The sequence below is a fragment of the Pundamilia nyererei genome, unplaced genomic scaffold (assembly GCF_000239375.1).
Source record: "Pundamilia nyererei isolate P.nyererei 1_Seehausen unplaced genomic scaffold, PunNye1.0 scaffold00057, whole genome shotgun sequence".
Classification (NCBI taxonomy): Eukaryota; Metazoa; Chordata; class Actinopteri; order Cichliformes; family Cichlidae; genus Pundamilia; species Pundamilia nyererei.
The window spans coordinates 2,460,628-2,479,948 of record NW_005187458.1 but is presented as its reverse complement, the minus strand read 5'-3'; the positions used below and the strand labels follow the sequence as shown (position 1 = coordinate 2,479,948).

The window sequence follows — 19,321 nt, the reverse complement described above, 5'->3', positions numbered from 1 at the left end:
CCATCTCCATCTGTTGTCTGACAGATGCCAACTGCCAGCCTGACCCATAACTGAGGAGCAAAACAAAAGAGCCATAGCTGTGCGCATCCACACAGCCATCTGGTTTTGACAGACTGTTACAGTCAAACCACAACTCTGTTTATCCACATGTAATTACAGAGGACCTGCTGCTTCCTCTGGAGCCATACTGCAAATGGAATAAACTCAGGGAAAGCTCATCACTAATGTACAGACCAGAGTTTGGATGATTATTATGTGCCCAACTGTAATCCATTTAGACTGAGGGGGAGTTGTTTTTGTCTTAGTTATGTGCCTGCCAGTGATTAATGCAATGGCTGACTCACCCCTAAAAACACTTTAAGGGGAGGATGAAGTACAAGAGAAGAAAGAAGGTGACAAAGACAACGCAGACAACAAAGACAAAGGGGATGAAGACAACACATTAAGACAACGTTAAAGCAATAGGTCTTCCACTCATCCATCACTCAAATTCAGGTAAAGCACATTACTCTACAGTGAGTCATTAGGAAAAGTACATTTTTCTCCATGATGGAATGTGGACCGAGAGTCGATGACAAAGTCATAGAAGCACTAGAACCTGCCTGTAACCAGGTAGGACAAATAGTTGACTCTCTCTCCAAGGCGCTCATAAGGAAGTCGCTTCGTGTTAAAGGGTGTTCTTCTTCACAGTCGACGAGTGCTCAAACATCCCAGAATGCAGATAATCAGATATCAGCCAAATGTCAGGAAGTTTCCCACATCTGGGAAAGATCTTGATCGTCCCAGAATTACAGCATTCCAAAACAAGGATCCCAATGTAGTATTCCCCTCTGATCGTAGCGGCAGTTCAACACAAACACAGCCAGTGTTGGCTTTGTGGTGGCTGGCTTGATAAAACCTAACACTCCAGCTGAGCCCCTTTTCCATTAGTACCTACTCAGATCGACCTGCCATGGTTTTCAGGGTTTTTCATTAGGTCATAATAACTGGTACTAAAATAGTACCTGCATTTTTCTCAGGGAAATGGCCACAAAAAACAATGCCGTGTTCCTGAGTCTGATGAAAAGTCACAGGCCAAGCAGCAGGTACATCATCGCCTCGACATCCACCTTTGTTGTATAATTCGCGTTGCAAAATAATGACATCAAACTCAGACATGCTGCTATAACAATGACCACGCACAATCGGTGGTACAAGATTGTAATGGGAAACCAGTCGATCCAAGTAGGCACTAATGGAAAAAGGGCTTTGGAGATAGAAGGTATCACCACAGTGGTTCTCAGCTTTCTTCATTAAGAAAGCTGAACCCATCTGCCATGTTTTCTCCTTCAGGCTTTGAGTGTTTATATAAAATGTGGTATTTCACATACCACGCAACTTTGCACAAAATGATCCCTATGAATGCAGCCATTAGAGCTCTGACTAGATGCATTTAAACATTACAGCTTGATGCCTCACGGCCTAAAGGAGAAATGGTAATTGTTTGACACAGATCAAAATTAAAGAAATGTGATTGATTGACAATAAATACCATGATTAAAGTTGCTTCGCTGCAATTCCAGCAGTATGAAGGTGCTGCACGTATTCTAACGGAATACATGCAATACCAGCTCAGAATGGTTTTAAATGACTTGCCTGAAGACAGAGAAAGAAACAGGAGAGCTGTAATCATCAAAGAACATCCCTCCTTCTCAGATCTCCTCCTGCTCTTAGATCGCAGCTATTTGTTACCTTCATGTGATTTTGGCTTAGACTCTAGCTTGTATTGACAAACACACTGAACGTGACTGCCAAAGAGTGACCTGAGGAATGTGAGTATTGGCTGCTGAGATGTCACACACATTCACAACTGTGAGCAATACTTTTTCGGTAACAGAAACCTTAATAAAACACAACTAGAATCGCATGAACTGCCGGGCTTCAACTCAAACTGCGACTTTATTTTGGTAGGACCGTGCAAACAGTGGTCCAAAGAATCTGAATTTATAAAATGATGATAATAATGCTAATAATAATGCTAATAATGCTAATAATAATGCTAATAATAATGCTAATAATAATAATGCTAATAATAATAATAAACAACAACAACAACAAGGCTGCAACGATTTATTAAGTAATTCTAATATTAAAAAAATACAAATAAAAATTTGGCACAATTTCTTTGCTCTGTAGTCACCATGGAAACACGAATGCGAGCGTTTCACCCCGATCTGCGATTAAAAACAGACCTGCAATACAAACTTATTTAACAGCCGCGTGTGCAATAAAGTCTGAAAACATTAAGCCTAAAGTTTTAAAACACACACATGCAGAAGAGTAAAGAGGCGGAGCCGTTACAGAGACGGGAGCTCAAGATGAGTGAAAGAAAATGTGTTTCTGGAACCCAAAAACAGCAGCGCTGTTCCTGTAACCACCATTAAAGCCCTTACTGGGAAAAAGCTGACAGGAGCCCTTCATCAAAGCACCCAATCAACAAACTCCAATTTAAATCCAATAAAGACTATTTGTTTTACATAGAGACAAATCGGCAGTATGCCTCCAGAAGCTGTATTAAAATATGCAGATCAACTGACAGTAGCCATTCTTTTATACATATAGGCATACCTGCAGCAAACAGGGGTGGTCTAAAGGGGGCCATGGGGTGTACTAGACCATATTTACTTCAAGGCTTTTGAAACATTCTTCAGATTAAAAGTGAAATAGTGTAAAACACTTTATTAATTCATTTACATTCATATTTAAAAATAAAGAAAAATGTTTTTTTCAATAAAATGTACATTGGCTAGTAAAACTCTGAGCCACTGATGATGATAATGAACTATTATTATTATTATTTTTGATCAACATCTACACTATCATAAAGTCAGTTTTCAGCAGCACAAAAACCTGTCTCCTATTAATGTCAGAAACTCTTCCAAGAACACAGAGTAAAGGTTAATTTTTATGCCTTAGTGTACATTTCATGTCTTATTTTTATTTGACTGTACTTGACATCATTTATATATTTTTACATTTAAGAAAATCGTTTCTTTATAATTTTTGACTTTAATATGGCATCTTGATGCATTCTCAATCATGAATATTTATTATTGCTCATTAATAAGATAAGCATTTCTTACCCGATTAATCGATGGAATAATCGGTAGATTACCCAATAGAATAATAGATAGCTGCAGCCTTAAAAAATGTGCAAAATAGAAAATTAATGCAATGTTTAATTAGCACCTTGATTAGTTTTGATTACTACCTTGAATGGCCTGAATAAGAATAAGGCTGCGTTTATGTAGAAATTAGTGTTGATAAGGGGAATGTGCTGATGCTGTCAAGGGGGCCTTTTCCATTAGTACCTATTCGGATCGGGTCGGCACGGGTCGACTCCATTTTTAGGGTGTTCTATTAGGTGGTGGTACCTGTATGAATCGATGAATGAAGCAAGATGTATAAAGCCATTGAGTGCTCATGAGTAGAAAAGCGCTATATAAGAACCAGTCCATTTAATAAGTACATGTTAAATCCCTACAGGTCACGGTCACAGATCCACACCCCATCTGCATTTCTTACAACACTGACTTATTTTCCAGGTTTGCATGTTCAAGGCAGCTGAATAAAAACCTGCCTGTTATTATGCACAATAAGGATGAGTACTTCACATCTACTGCTTACAAATAAACTTCTCTGACGCCGCTATAATATCATGTTCTATTATTCATTGTGCTCCTGAAGAATGAAAAGCAGCAGTCATGTACCTGAGGACTTGTTGTAATCTGACACGCGGCTTCAATGCCGGAAAAGTCAGAGAGATCAAGCAGCATTCCAGTTTAATGACTGAATACAGACCTGCTGAACAGCAGGGAGTCACTGTTTACGATATTTGTGCTTATAGTGTACTAGCCAATCACTAAAGCCGAGGGAGGCACTTCACTTCAGACCAACTTATTTTTAAACCCAGACAAGGTTTAGGTTTTAATAAGCTAAAGGAAAATTCTTATTAAATAAATTTGTGAATCATCTTATAGCAACTTATTGACACTGCTGGGTTATGAAGAATATGGGGAGTTTTTTTATTAACACCAATATTAATAGTGAAAATTATTACATAGTCAGCCATACAAGCACTTTTTCTATGCTCAAGTTCTTTCTGAGGCATGTTGTATAAAGTGCTTTGAGTGCTCAAGTAGAAAAGCACTATATAAGAACCACTTACAATCACGTGTGGCTATATTGATACTCCTCTCCAAACACTGGTAAGGACAAAATAGTGGTTGTAGCCACTTTTCACACACTCTTCATCTTAACACAAAAGCCAGCAGGTACGAGTTTGATATAGGCGTCTGCCAGCTAGCTACTAGAAAATCTGTCATTTGTGCAAACATTGGTAAGGACGACTGAAGGAAGAGCTTCAAACCATTACTAGTTGTTTTTTTTAAATTATGCATCTAAGAAAACCACTCTTTTAGTTTGGTGTTTGCACTGGAGCTTCAAGGCTATGTTGATGATGCTGTTCCCTTCAAACAACATCCAATAATTTACAGATCAACATTCGTGTTGCCTCATTTACACTTTCACACCATTTTAGTCAGTGAGTTCGGCTGCACTTCAAATGTAGTACAGCAAGTATGTCACAGCACCATTTCTGCCGCAGCACCACACTCCTACGGATTTTAACTCTGGACTTTTTGAGTCCTTGCACTGTGTCTGACCTCATTGTCGGAGAAGCAGAGCATAGAACGTGGACACAAAATCACCTGTGAGAATCACCTCTGCCATCAAATTAAGAATGAAAAACAGTCTGCTGTTTGTGTATTAGTGATTTGGTACTTGGACTATTTTAATACGGATTCCTAGTTCTTATCCCTAATGCTGGAGGACGGCTCTGACGAGATCTTTTAGCAGTTAGGAAATACAGGGAAATATCGGACATTTCAACATGACACTTCATCATTGTCCATTTTTCCCATCAGACTGTACATAGGTTAAATAGGGGATTTGTAAAGTTCAAGACACTCCCAGATCAACACATTTCTTAGACATAACTGGACCACATGACCTTTGCCCAGCTGTGAGAGTGTTCTGAGTACAGCTGGTTTAGTCAGTGCTTTTTAGCAATCAACAGCATCTCTGAGTGGACTCAGAGAAGACTTGATTAGGAGTCACAAAAACACTCTGCAGCCCATCTAGAACCTGAAAAGCACTCACTGCAGGAGACTACTTTCAAAGTGAAAGTTCTGATGTGATGGACTTTTCAACAGTCCACAGGAATGACAACAAACATCCACAGGATCTTTGCTGAATGGCTGGTTTGTGCAACAGCAGTAGCATGCTGCTTAAGAGTGCATGCATGCATGTGCATGTTGCTGTTGAATAAACTGATTATCCACAGACCAGTTTTGGACTGTACCTGAGGTCAAATTACTGCTGGGCTTTGGGCATTCAACAGACAGACAAGGGAGCCACCTCCACAACGATTAAAGGAGAAAGCTCTGCACTGTTCCAGATGGCAGCATCTCCATCTATTCAGACACTCAGTGATGACACAGCAGCAAACAAAGCAAGAAACCAGACAGAAAGGAAGAGGAGGAGGAAGCAGAGGTGCCTACCTTGGTGCCAACTGTTATATCGTGGTGGACACTGCTGTGAAGAAAAGACAGCGTGTTAGAGGCAGCCAGGGAAAACTCGAACACAGAATGAGTCTCACTGAGGTATCAAAAAAGAAAAAGAAAGGTGATGATGTTGAAGACTGTGCGGGAGCAGGTGGACAGAAGCCGAGAGAGGCCGAGCAGGCAGCAGCGATCGGCAAGGGACCGATAGCTCGGCGGGTTGGTTTGCCCTGCAGATGGGACATCTCTATTCAGCACCTGCTTGCCTCAGTGTGCACCTCACCTTTTCCATAAAAACCTCACGGCAACCTCAAGTGTTTTTCACACAAGATCCAAACGGTGGTAAGAGAATGAAGCAGAGTCTGAAGCAGACCTTTTCCACAAGCAGTACATGGATACTAGCTCCACGCAGCCTCCAACTGCTCCGACTGCTACAATAGTTTGGTGACGGTGGAGGTGCTGCCTATTGAGACGCAGCTTTTTGAAGCCAGTCAGAGCCACTTGCACCTCACTGAACTCTCAGGTCAAGGAACCCTGCACCCTCTTTTCCATCACCAACCTTTTTCCTTAGGTCAGAGGTCACAGGAGTGGCCGCTCAACCCAAAAGCTTGAGAAGTTCTGCTGTTTTTGAAACCAATTTTTGCAGTTGGACATTAGAACACTTGAGGCACTTAAGACCCGAAACTTGTGTTTATTGCTTATTCACTATCATAATTTCTCATTCAGACCAAATCATTACAACAAAGATCCAGCAACCAACCAGTAAAGGCGGCTGTGAACACGGAGCAGCTGAAGCGTCTTGCCAGTCACATGGGATATGGTCACTCAGTACAGGAGATACAGGATGCGAATGTGCTCCACAGCTGCTTTATCAACTATGGATATGACTGAAATCCTAGACCAAGTTCAACTAAAACTAAATCAATAAAAAGTGTGATGCTAAAGGATTCACAGTGAACAGATGAAGAATTTTTTTTTTTTTTTACTGCCAAAGCAAACCATCAGCTCTTATCAGCAAATCATCAGATGACCAGGCTTTGACAAGCCGGGATGTGTAGAGAACTGACAGAGTGTACTGACCCGTGGTGTGAACACAAGTCAGACACACACACACACACACACACACACACACACACACACACACACACACACACACACACACACACACACGATGCTCCTTCGGTAACAGGAGTGCTGGTGTCTTTCTGTCCATCAACACTAAGCTTTGACTTCAATTCTAGTTCCTGTCTGTCGGGAACATGGTGGCATCCCGACGGTCCCTGTTACACAGTCTGTAGAGTCACAGTTATCAGAACAGCTGCTCCTAACAAAAAACTAAATAAAACGCACAGACATTTATCCCAAATCCGTGTGGAGACATCAGCATTGCACTACAATGCATTTGAATACACGGATATTGCTGTGAAAGTCAAGCAATGCTAACAAACTATTAGAGGGCTCTGGGAGGTCTTTGCAAAGAAAATACATTTTTTAAAGAAAATACATTTATTGGCTTGTGAAAAAATTTATTTATATATTTTTAAATATTAATGTAACTGAATTAATAAAATATTTTACACTATTTCACTTTTAATCTGAAAAATGTTACAACATGTTACAAAAGCCTTGAAATAAATATGGTCTAGTACACCCCATGCCCCCCTTTAGACTCACCCCTGTCTGCTGCGGTATGTCTATATGTAAAACAGCAGCCTGCAGCAGGCTGTATCAGACTGAATGAATAGTTCATCTGCATATTTTAATACAACTTCTGTAGGTATACTGCAGATTTATCTCAGTGTAAAACGAACAGTCTTTACATATGGAGTTTGTTGATCGGGTGCTTTGATGAAGGGCTCCTGCGAGCTTTTTCCCAGTAAAGGATTTAATGGTGGTTACAGGAACAGCGCTGCTGTTTTGGATGCTACAAATAAGTTTTCTTTTACTCATCGTGAGCTCCCGTCTCGGTAACGGCTCCGCCTCTTGTGTGTTTCTGTTTAAAACTAGAGGCTTAATGTTTTCAGACTTTATTTTCACACGCTGCTCTTAAATGCGTTTGCATTGCAGGTCTATTTTTAATCGCAGATGGGGGTGAAACGCTCGTGTTCTTGTTTCCATGGTAACAACGGCGCGCTACAGAGCCGTGCATTAATCGAAGCAAAGACTTTTTTGGAGAATTTTTCGAATTACTCGATAAATTATATTCCAATTCAAGAAATTCCTTTGTGTAAAAAAATAAATAAATTTAAAAGCACTACTATAAGCACACAGTGCACAAGTCCACTGAACAGCAGTTTGACTTTCTCACACACAGGTACTATATCTACATCCTTTCCGCTGCCGCTTTGACTTATCAACATGGACTGCAGGCTATACTCCAAACATGACTTGTTGGTGTTGTTCACCCCCCTCCCCACAAACACACAAACTTCCATCCAGTATGCTCAAGTTCCTCACTTTCCCCTTAAAGAGTATGTTTGCCTGTAGACAGAGGTGAGAGTTACGTAATTGTGTAACTGATTTATCGGATGCAAGTCAAAGGAAACCTGCCCTTTTTCACCCACAGCTTTTTGGAGGAAATGTACAAACAATGGGTCAGTCTCAAAAATAAAGGTTTGCTGAACAAACCTACCCAAAGACGCCTCGATATGAAAATGAATGAATGACACAAAGAGCTTGGAACAAACTAAACAAAAAACAAAACGCGTTTTACACACTAAGGTATGGCCCAGAGCAAGTGAAAACCGGCTGGCCAGGCTGAGCCCACACCACTGTGTTCAATGAGGAGCAGCTGGAAGAGGAGCCCTCGGGGCAGGGATGAGTCCTGACGAAACACAAATATTCCATCAGGGCCGTGAATGCTCCACAGCCCCCTGACTGAAGCTGAAATGACACGCATTATATTATGAGTGGACACAGCTACCGGTGTGATCAACGCTAATAACGCTGCTATTTTCCCCGTCAGTCCACACAGTTTAACAGCAGCAGGCTTACAGGCCTCACATTCCCTCCCTCCACCAACAAAGCTGCTTTCTCCTATTCACCATCGCTGCAACTGAACTCTGTGAAAAACAGCCACTTTTAGGCCCTTTCCCTAATCCAGCAGACTAAAGCAAGACACCATCTACTTTACATCTAAACCTGAGCACACACTCAAAACAAAATCACCCCCAGAAAACAACACACGCACACTCCCGATGGCGACTTCTACGAGTGTGTTACCGCTTTTAAAAATGCACTCCAGATGAAACATGACAATTAGGAGTTTCACAGCAGTCCTCTCTCGCTCACACACACACACTTTAAAGTACAGTTTCCGCATTTAAAGGATTAGAGGGCCAGCTCCACACTTCGGGACACACGACACAAGTGACGCTACTTTATTAATTTATGCTTTTATTCGTTTTTTAAATTTTAACTGTTTCACGTGAACGACTGCCTGGCAAGATAAACCAGAATGGGCGTGAGCCTCTAACCTGTGTGCTCTGGTTACTTCTCACCGCTCACGTATCCTATACACATCACCAACAACCTTCCAAAACGTCCCCGAGCAGAGCCTCAGCGGGTAACCGGGTCGCGCTTCAGTGCGGCCGTGATGTGGGACTTTGGAAAAGAGAGGTAGGTGCCCGCAGAGCACGGCCCACCGTGAGCTAACAGCACAGCTAACTGTGCTAGCCTCGTTTCCTGCTCCCAGCACAAAACTCACTTCTGCGACTACTCCGTGACAGCAGGAGCGCTCCCTGCACACTACAGCGCCTCCGACAAACCCCGGTGCTCCCGGGTTTCCATGAAAGAGCAGAAACGACATTTAAGCGGAGTGTCACCGTGAGACTGTGGAATAACTCACCCGTCCATTGCACAACACGGAACTACAGAGCAACAGGTCCCAACAGCAGCCAACAGGGACCCCGAGCACCGCCGCTTTAAACGGACAAGATGGCGTCCGTCGTGAGGACTCGCTGATTGGACGGCTCGCAAAACTGGTGGGCGTTCATGGGCAAAATCGTACGTTGATTGGCTGGTTGGACCCAAAATACAACAACAAAGAAGAGCTATTCCAGCGAAGATTTGCTATGAGTAAGATACACGCATTCACGGGAAAAAACGGATACACGTTTTACTCTGTGAAAGTGGGCGTTGTCCCGACAAAACAAACTGATTATATGTCTGAAAGGGCACCTGAACACTTTTATATTTGATTTTGAATCTGCAACATTAATGACAAAACACTAAAAAACATTTTGAGTATACTGACCAGAAAAAAAGGGGGGGAGGGGGGGATTTAGAAGATTTAGCTTGTATGTGACAGTGAATTTTATTGTGTGGTGTAAATCACAGTTCTTTCTGTTCATTCGACAATAAAACCTCTTACCTTTAAACCTGGGGAAAAGGGGGATGCTTTGTATAGTAGTAACCCTGTCTTTTCCGTGCAAGCAAGGCTAGCAGTGCTTGCCCTGTGAAATCTGAAAATACATCAATTACAAAGTACCAGAGTCCAAGATCAAGACGATTAAAAGAAAAAATAACAATAAAAGACAGGAAGCACAAAGTAATGGAAATATATATTTTAATTTGGTCCGGTTTGACTTTTTAAATTGTGTGGAATAATGTGTTTCACTGTCCCCAAGACATGATAACAAAGCCCAGAAGTGCAGGAACTTGGTGGTATCCAACTTTAATCAACCTATTTCTGCGCTTCACACAGGAGCCTGTTGAACTGGTGTCATATAACAGGTTGATAAATAATTCCTCCATGTGCTGCTTTCCAGGAAACTACTTGTGTGCTTGAAAATGATACAGCTGAACACACAAATAATTCAACACATTCTCATACATAGATCATGTGTTTTTAAACGGAGACCACCTGGCTGGCTCAGACTTTTCTCTGGTAGCCCATGCTTTTTGCTGGTCAAGTAAACTTAAAGAGGTTGACAGAAATAAAAAAAATTTAAAAATCACTAACTCATCCACACCAGACATTTTAAAGCGGGTGTAAAGAACTGTAATCTCCACATTTCAGCTTTCTTTCTTTTCTTTTCTTTTTCAAAATAGAGTTACGACCTTAACCTCGAAATGTTGAATAATATTTTTTCCTTATGTGGCCCTAATACAGAGGAATGGAAGACAGAAAAAAATACGTGTGTGAATGAAGGAGCAGAGGTAGTGAAGGTGGATACCTCGCGCTGGCCATTTAAAGAAACAGCGCACGAGCGAGGTGAAGAAGAGACTGCAGGCAGGTGGAGTGGGTGGAGACGAGTGTCAGTGTTGATTTGTGACAGAGGGATAGCAGCAAGAAAGAAAGGGAAGGTTTACAAGATGGTAGTGAGACCTGCAATGATGTATTGTTTGGACATGGTGGCACTGACACAAATACAGGAGGAAGAGCTGAAGACTTTCAGATCTTCATTACGAGTGAGCAGGATGGACCGGGTTAGAATTAGAAGAAGAAGAAGCGGCACGCCATTGGCCAGAGTGGCTGCAGCGGAACTTGCGATTGGCTGATTCTGTTGCCCCGCCAGTCGAGTCGGGAAACAGCGCCATAATTAAACTGTAGCCGACCTGTGTTTTCTGCGGATTGTTTGCGGCCTGATTTACTAAGATAGTAACAGACAAGAAATTTGTTCCAGGGCGGTTGGAACTTTTTAAATCTTTCAGTGACCTTCCCGAAGAGTTCAGCTTTGTTACGTTTAGGCAGGTAGCAAGGGCGCTAATATGGCCCGATCGCTAGGCTAACACAAATACCCCAGCAGTCGGTAACAGCAGGCTCAATTTAGCGCTCACAGTCTCTTCTTTCAGCGACAACAGCGATGAACTACCCGCGAAGCCTCCAGGGTCTGCCGTGTGAAATGTTCCAGGAGACTGCGAGAGCACGGTGAGTTAATGTTAGCACACAGCTAGTCGTCGTTAAGCTGCTCCGTTACAGGGCCCGTTCCTTTGACAGCAGGTAATAGTTTAATAACCCACCCCTATCTCCCAAAAACGACAAGAGAAATGAAAGCTGTCTGTTCAGCAGTGGTTTGATCTGTTATGGATTATATCACAGGCTGTGAACCTCGCGTGTTCCCCTTTATGACAGCAGCGAAGGAGGTGATCAGATTCTGAGCTGGAAGAAGGTTGTAACTTTCGTGTTGACTTGACTTGGCTTGGTAACGACAACAAACAATCTTCCTTCCAGGCCAAAACACTGCTGAAAACCCACAGTCTCTAGTTTCCTCTGGACCTCTTTTCCCCAAGCCTCAATCAGCATGGATGCCATTCTCCCATTCCCATTTGGGCAACTCTAGGAGTATGATTGTTAAATAGAAATCACTTAGGTAGAAAAGTGGTGATTGAGGCAAGTTGTATAAGGTCCTTTGAGGGCTACTCAGAGTAGAAAAGCGCTATATAATTTACCATCTAGATATCTCTTTATAAACTGAACTGGTCTGTGAGTTTCCGTGAGCTATAGCTAGCCTAGATTTAACAGTGAATTGAATAAGCTCTTTAAAAACTTTATGTCAACATCGGTGAAGATGACCAGAATATACTTTGACACTTGGACTCTGAATACAAAAAATAAAATTTCTTGTCATCCTTGTACTTTAGTCATTCTTTAATGATTAGGTTTTTGTGACTTGATTAAAATGTGAATTATTTTGTTATGAAATATAACAAAGCTGTTTTTGGAGTGTCCCCATCTTATCTCTTGTGGTGTACAGGAACTCAGTGAACCCTCGGACACCACTGAGTTTCCCTAAATCCAGATCAGCTCTGTGGGACAGCAGCCCCATGGGCGAGAAGCTCCGCCTTCACCTCAGCTCACACAGGTAACTGCTTCCTTGCTGATCAATAGAACTGTTTGTGCACTGTTGTAGTGAGAGCACATTGTAGCTGAGATCTAGACTCACTGCTTGTGGTCTGCTAATGTATGCAAAAGTCTGCTGAAGGAAAAGACTGCATACTAGTTATTAAGATGGTTATTAAGAATGGATACTTTTCACATTTGAGTGAAAATAAGGAAAATAAGATGCTTTTTTTAAACCACGTAGAGCAATAAAAACATGACAGACTTTTACACTTTATATTTTATTCACTGAATCAATAACAAATTTAACCTACTATAATCTTGTCATACTTAAGTGACAACAGATGAGGTATGTGTCTCTGCAGGAAGCCTCAGTTGGTGCTATTAGAGAAAACTCTTCGTCTGGCGCATCGTCACGCCCGTCGCAGTAACAAGCCCTGCCTCCACTGTTTCTTATTGGGAACGGTTTCTGTCGATTCAGGTCAGAGGTTAACTTCAGCTCATCCTGAATGCTGATTCAGCTCTTTTATAAATGTGTCTCTGGCATCGAGCACCTTAGTCCAGCTGTCTGTCCTCTGTGTGTTGCTGTGGTTCAGATGAGGAGGGCATCACAATCACCCTAGATCGCTTCGACCCGGGTCGGGATCAGGCCGGAGCCTCGGGTCAGGTTCCCTCTGCTCCTCTGCCTGGAGACGTCCTGGTTCCCTGTTTATTCTCCTCTCAGACTGAGACTGTCGTCCAATCAGAGACCGAGCTCCATCACTGCTTCAAGGTGAGTTTGTTACCCTTCAGCCCTTCCACTTCCTCTAGTGGCCACTTGAAACTGCCTAAAGATTACACAGACAAAACATTTCCCAGCGAATGCAGCACATGATCAACTCTTCTTACTACAATGATCTTGGCATATGCATGCTTAGACTGACACAGATGTGGTTTTAGGTGGAGCACAGCAGCTGCTGGTGTTCAATTCAGCTGTTCTTGTGATTTTGACTGAATCACAAGAACAGTTGCCTTAAGACACTTTATATTGTAAGGTAAAGACTCAACAATAATACAAAACTGTGTTGACTGTGTGTTGGTGTTTTAGGTGTTGCAGCAGTTTGTGAGCAGCCGACAGACTCTAGATCTGTCTCAGCTGCTAAAGGTCAAAGGGCATGTGGCCTGCTGTGAGCAGAGTGATGCTGCAACGTTTACCCTCAGCTGGTCAATCATCAGTCCGTCTGTCAGCGTGGAAGTGGAGCCGGTCAGAAGTGTCCCCATCATCCCGACTGCTCTGTTCAGGAGTCTAACCAACGTAAGCAGACCACTGGGGCGTGACAGCAGCCGACAGAGAGGGTGAGAGAGCGAGAGTTCATCACCACACGTCTCGGCCTCTGATCACGTTTGCTGACGTCTTAGTTCTCTTTTCAGGTTTCTGACCATGGACCAGACCAGGAAGTTGCTCCTGCTGCTTGAGTCTGATCCGAAAGCCTCCAGCCTGCCGCTGGTCGGACTGTAAGCTTCACCTTTCATCAGACAAGCCTGGGGGGGGGAAAAGTCCAAATTATCACTTGGTAGTTCTTTTGGGATGTGATTAGCACTGATGTATGAGTTCTTTTAAAAATTGTTCACATGTTAAGAAATTCTGATTTTAATTTTCTAATTATTAATGAGAGGCACTTGTATTTTTTATGAAATGTTCTACTCCGAGTAGGAGTACCGAGAAAAAATGATGTGAAAGATTTTTTTTAGATGAATTCTAACAGTCCAGATGTAAGCCCAGATGTTTTTGCTTCTCTTAAGTGGGGGTATTTCTTTCTGCTTCCTGTCTCGTGACAGCTGGCTGAGTGGAGTCACACACATCTACAACCCTCAGGTGTGGGCCTGGTGTCTGAGATTCATGTTCAGCTCCACCCTCCAGGACAGGTGAGGTGACGGTGGCAGAAAGGAGTGGATTGGACGTGTTCGCGTGTCTGATCGGCTGTGCTGTGTTTCAGAGTGCTGTCCGACGGTGGCTTCTTCCTCCTCGTTGTGTTCGGTTGCGCTCGCAGAGCTCCTCAGTTCTTCCGCTGTCGAGGCTCAGGACCACAGCTGGACTGCCAGCTGCTGACGGCTTCACACACAGCCACTCTCTACCAGGTAACACAGCACCTGTTTTAAACTCTTTCTCCTCCTCCTCAGTCATTCACTCATGATCAGCTGTGCTGTGTATGCTCAGCAGGCAGTGCAGGTGGATGGGAAGACTCTGCAGGTGGAGCTGACTTCAGAAGATCACAGCAGAAAGTTGGAGGTCTTCAGAGAAGCTCAGATCTCCTTCAACAGGCAGGCCAATGAACTTGTCAGACAATTTAGCAGTGGTGACTAAAAAGTGTGTTAATGCTCGTGTGCTGATTTGTTTGTGCCCTCAGAGCGCCTCCACCCTCCGCTGCCCTTTCTGTCACTGATCAGGACTCTGGAGTTGAGGATGATGATCTTTCTCCACGGCCGTCCCCGAGCCCTCATACTCCAGCTCACCAGGTCAGTCACAGAATGGGCTCGGGTCAACGCTTCCGTTAACACACTCTGGGGTGGTTTGGGTGGTGTGGAGATGTTTTTCTCAGATGTGGAAAATGTTACGTGTGTGAGATGTGAGGTCTGACCGTTCTGCAGATGTGCTGATTTAACATTAGTTTTCCCAGCCCTTAGGATGTCTCAGGCTCAGGTGTTGAGAATATTTTACTTTTGTGCGTCACGCAACTTGCAAATCCAGTGTTTCATGTTCATCTCCTTTTTCCCAGCCTTGTTAATAGAAATCCACAACATTTGATTCAAATGTGGGTGTACACTTTATATGATACTTCACTCCTGCTTGCTGACAAAACAGCATTCTTCCTCTTGTTCTTCCTCCTCTCTGGTTGGGGTTAGTAAATGGTTAGTGCATGTTGATGTTGCTGATTATGTAGTAGCAACTTTGTGCTAGGTGGGGTTTTTTTGTGGTCTTTGTTTTTAATGTGGTGTAAATAAAGTTGTGTTAAAAGCCAAAAGTGTGTGTGTCTGTGTCTCTCTCCCTGCAGTAATCTGTTGTTCCTTTCAGGCTCGGCGGGTGGAGCCATCTGTTCCTGAGCTCTCTCTGCTGATTGACTCCAGCTTCACCTGCACTCAGCCCAATCCTGCCTCTGCCTGCAAGCCTCCAGCTCATCCACGCGGAAACTCCTCTTCAGCCCCTAGAACTCCTCCTTATCTTCAAAGCACCCCCAACCCCAACTCCAACCCACAGCAGCCCTGCAACTGCTGCTCTAACCATCCCTACAACTGTACCGCCATTATCGCCTCCCCAGGTCTCCCTCCTGCTGCTTCACCTGTGTCCCATCATAATGATCCTTCTCCTTCTAGTCTCATCCATGCTCCTCCTCCTCCTCCTAACAACCATCCATCTCTTTCTGTACCTCCTGCCCCCACCACTCGGTCTGTTCCTCCATCATTCACTTGCCCTGCCCCCTCTCCATCTCATCAACATGTTTCACCTCCACACTCCTCCAGCCACCCAGCTCCCCTCAACCCTGATGTCTCTACTCCCCTCTCCACCCACCACCACTCTCCTCCCTGCACACTTGTCCGCCCTCCTACTCCTTCCTTCCCGTGCAGACCCCCAGCCTCCTTCCCACACTCCTATGCAGCAGCAGACCCTGTGCCCTCGCCCTGGCTTTCCCAACCCTCCTGTATGAATCAATGCTGTTATCAGGCGGGTAGAGTTGTACCGCCAGACACCTACCAGCTCCTCCTCCATCAGGAGCACCAGCTGCGCCTGCTGCAGGCTCAGGTAACAGTTGTACTCTTTCCACACAACACAACCAGAATATATACGTCATGAATAAGAACATGGACTTATCATTGGCACACAGGGAACCAGGAAGAGGCCTGAAACTGGAACTGTGGCTGTATTTAAAGGCTTCTGTGGATAGTATTGCTGGCTAGTTTCAACAAGTACTGTTTAACGTGGCTGCATCCTTGCTGCAGTTAATATTTTCTGATAATCGGGCAGGTCCAGATGCTCCTGGAGGCTCAGAAGAAGCTTCAGTCCTCTAACCAGTCCCCAGGCGACATACACACACCCATGAGTGTGGCCAGCATCGCCGTAGAGACAGGTGAGTGTTTACTGAGCAGTCAAATCTCCAGGAAGAGGCTTATAGCTCACATCATCATCATTTTTCCCCATCACTCTTTTTCCAGGTGCTAGTCTGTTCTGGGGGAGTCCTGCACAGTCCACCTCACATCAGGAAGAGCAGGTGCACCCTCCCTCCTCTACTGGGCCCTCGTCTACACCCAAGCCTCCACCTTCATCTTCCTCCTCTAGCCCCTCAAACTCTTCATCATCACTCATCAGGCCTGCGGGTAGTGCTGACAGTGACAGAGGTCATTCAGCTCCCTGCTCCCCACCTGGTGTGCACAGGTGAGACCAGGTGCCATTTAAAGAAACAAATTATTTTCAGCTCAAATTTCTCTGTACTGCAGAAGTACTGACAACCTCGTTCAACTGAGATAAATCCACTCAGTTAATGGGTCTTAACTTCTGCTTTCATGGTTTTCTTTTTGTAAATTGATGGTTTGATTTGCAGTGACACTGAATAAACCTGTGGTGCTACTGAAGTTTAGCGAAAAGTTAAACCGCTGTTGTGGAGCTATCTCACCAATGCCTTTGCTCTTTTCCACATCAGCAGTCCAGTTCTGGGAGAAAGTCTCAGCATGTACAAACCAACAGAGGAACAGCACACCTTCTACCACAACCTCATGGTGAGACAAAATAGTATCTGCAAACCTGTTTGATACCAGGTCTAATAAAAGGTAACAGTTTGACTCTGCAGTCAGAATGATAGGAATAGACCCTTCCTTTCCAGAAAGCACTGCATGAATCTCTTTGTGACTGGGTGAATGAGACTTTTGGTAAAAAGCGCTTTAACTGCTGAGCTGAGTAGAATGGCGTTACAGAAGTACCGGTCCCTTTAGAAAAATGTGTTCACCTGTTGAATCCAGAAAAGGGTTAAGCCTCCAGAGTCAGAGAGAAGCCATGTTGCAGAAATTTTTCAAACTAATATCACAGCAAAACGTGTATTAGAGACTGTGTCCACTTTCACCCTTTGCCTTCCTAAAACGTTAAATAGACATGCACGCAGAAGTTTCATTACCAGCAGGGAGAGATAATGTATTTAAAGTGTGCTTTAATGCACAGGTACACAGCAGCACAGGTACGAATGCTCTAGGCTGCATATACTTTGCACTGCCCACTGCTGGGGAAGCGTTGCCAGTCATTGGTGTAGGGCAGCGTTTTGGATTCATTGTACAGAATTCCTTGATTTTTTTTTTTGATTTTTTTTTGATTTTTTTTTTCCTCCTCCTGATGAAAACATAATATGTCAAACATTAACAGAAAAACCCCCCACAAGGATCAATCAAAGGACATCACTGTTCAGTAAAAGTAACCTAAAACACAAAGATTGTGTATTATTACATTTAATTCCAAATTGAACTACTTTTTTTTCCTTTCCATTGGTCAGTATTATTAACACAGGGTTCATTTGTTCTCTGGGTACAAAGGACAGAACTGTGCATGTCATATAAAGATAATTACTTTTGCTCTGTGTCTCAGACTCAACTCACCAGTCGTCTTCAGGAGTCACCTAGCAAACAGGAAGTGGAGGACGAATCCAGGAGGACGAGGAGTCTGTCAGCAGTTTCTGATTGTTCTCAGTCCTTCCAGTCCATGTCGTCCTCTTCATCCAGCAAGAAGCAGCAGCAGCAGAGTCCAGTAGAAGACCCGGTGGTCAGTGCTACACTGCGGCAGCTGCAGCAGCTCGGAGTCCACGTGGACGAAGACGTTCTGACAGAGTCTGGCAAAAACCATCGGAAAGCTGTGGAAACTGCCAGGTACTGAAACGCCTCACACACGGATATGTGTCTGCTTCACAGATAATTGGGAAGTTTCCAGGAAAAACCTGATCTTGTTTGGAGAGATGGCACACTTTGGATGAAGCTGCTCTCATTTCTAGAAATCTGTCTAAATTTATTAAACCCCCCCTAAAATGTGACTATTCAGTGTTGGGACCAGCAAACAGAGTTTCAGTCTTATACGCCTCTCTGCTGCTTCTTTCCTCCTGATTATTAAAACCAAATATATCACAAAGAACAATACGACATCGTCAACTGCAAAAAAGAGTAAAATGGTGAAATGTGGATTAATAAACATTAGGTCTCTTTTCCATGTTAGTAAATGACTATTGTAGGTGAGGTGTTTTTTTTTGTTTTGTTTTTTTAATATCCATGTAAATGTTGAAAATGTCTCCCACAGCATGGCATTTATTCTATTATTAGACTCAGCTTCTCTCGAAATTTAAGTGATCTCACCACTTGAATCACATGGTCCATCTTGTTCTGATGTATGGCCTAGAAACTGAACATTTAACAATATTCCTTGAAAGCACTGTTTTATTTTTCTTCTAAAGATTTTCTAGTCAAATTGAATTTTACAGTAATGCATTACAAAGCAGTGGGGGATAAATTGAATTGCAGTAGATATCTTTCTGAAAGCTCTGTGTCATTTTAGGGATATGATTACTTTTTTACTGTTATGTTCTTAAACGCCATGTGCAGAACAGCTACCTAAACTCTACTCCCACTGAGGTTGACTGGCTTTTTTACAGTGTTACATTCATCACTGCATACAACTCTGAACACACTGTGTACTCTGAAATTGAAGGCAACAAATCAGAGATGCCTGACTCCCCTGTAGGGCTGTGCGATATGACCAAAATCTCATATCCCGATAACGATATAAATCACAAAAATGTAACATTTTCTGTAAATTCTGTGAATCTCGGGCAGCTCGACTTGCGTGAAGTGTTTCCAGCTGCGCGTCATGTAGCTGGAGTCGAGTGTTTTAACAGATGCATGAAACTATACATTTTTAGACATAAGTTGTAAAGGC

At 43.3% G+C, this 19,321-nt stretch overlaps 1 protein-coding gene and 1 pseudogene across 3 annotated transcripts in view; one reads left to right on the top strand and one right to left on the bottom strand.

Moving 5' to 3' along the window:
* LOC102192708 (polypyrimidine tract-binding protein 1-like) overlaps window positions 1–9,512 on the bottom strand; it is a 27,554-nt pseudogene extending 18,042 nt beyond the window's left edge.
* Window positions 9,513–10,910: 1,398 nt separating this feature from the next.
* Window positions 10,911–19,321, top strand: part of stil (STIL centriolar assembly protein) — a 10,173-nt gene continuing 1,762 nt past the window's right edge. The window contains exons 1-15 of one of the 3 annotated variants that reach the window (XM_005734272.1): window positions 10,911–11,472; window positions 12,299–12,406; window positions 12,750–12,865; window positions 12,981–13,156; window positions 13,472–13,719; window positions 13,795–13,878; window positions 14,203–14,289; window positions 14,361–14,502; window positions 14,585–14,685; window positions 14,772–14,880; window positions 15,437–16,162; window positions 16,385–16,487; window positions 16,573–16,792; window positions 17,058–17,133; window positions 17,987–18,264. In XM_005734272.1, coding sequence (XP_005734329.1) covers window positions 11,408–11,472; window positions 12,299–12,406; window positions 12,750–12,865; window positions 12,981–13,156; window positions 13,472–13,719; window positions 13,795–13,878; window positions 14,203–14,289; window positions 14,361–14,502; window positions 14,585–14,685; window positions 14,772–14,880; window positions 15,437–16,162; window positions 16,385–16,487; window positions 16,573–16,792; window positions 17,058–17,133; window positions 17,987–18,264 — 2,639 coding nt within the window. In that variant the 5' untranslated portion in view covers window positions 10,911–11,407. Of the gene's footprint in view, window positions 11,473–12,298; window positions 12,407–12,749; window positions 12,866–12,980; window positions 13,157–13,471; window positions 13,720–13,794; window positions 13,879–14,202; window positions 14,290–14,360; window positions 14,503–14,581; window positions 14,686–14,771; window positions 14,881–15,436; window positions 16,163–16,384; window positions 16,488–16,572; window positions 16,793–17,057; window positions 17,134–17,986; window positions 18,265–19,321 lie in introns of all 3 variants that reach the window. The other 2 variants (XM_005734273.1, XM_013911138.1) reach the window with 2 other exon arrangements.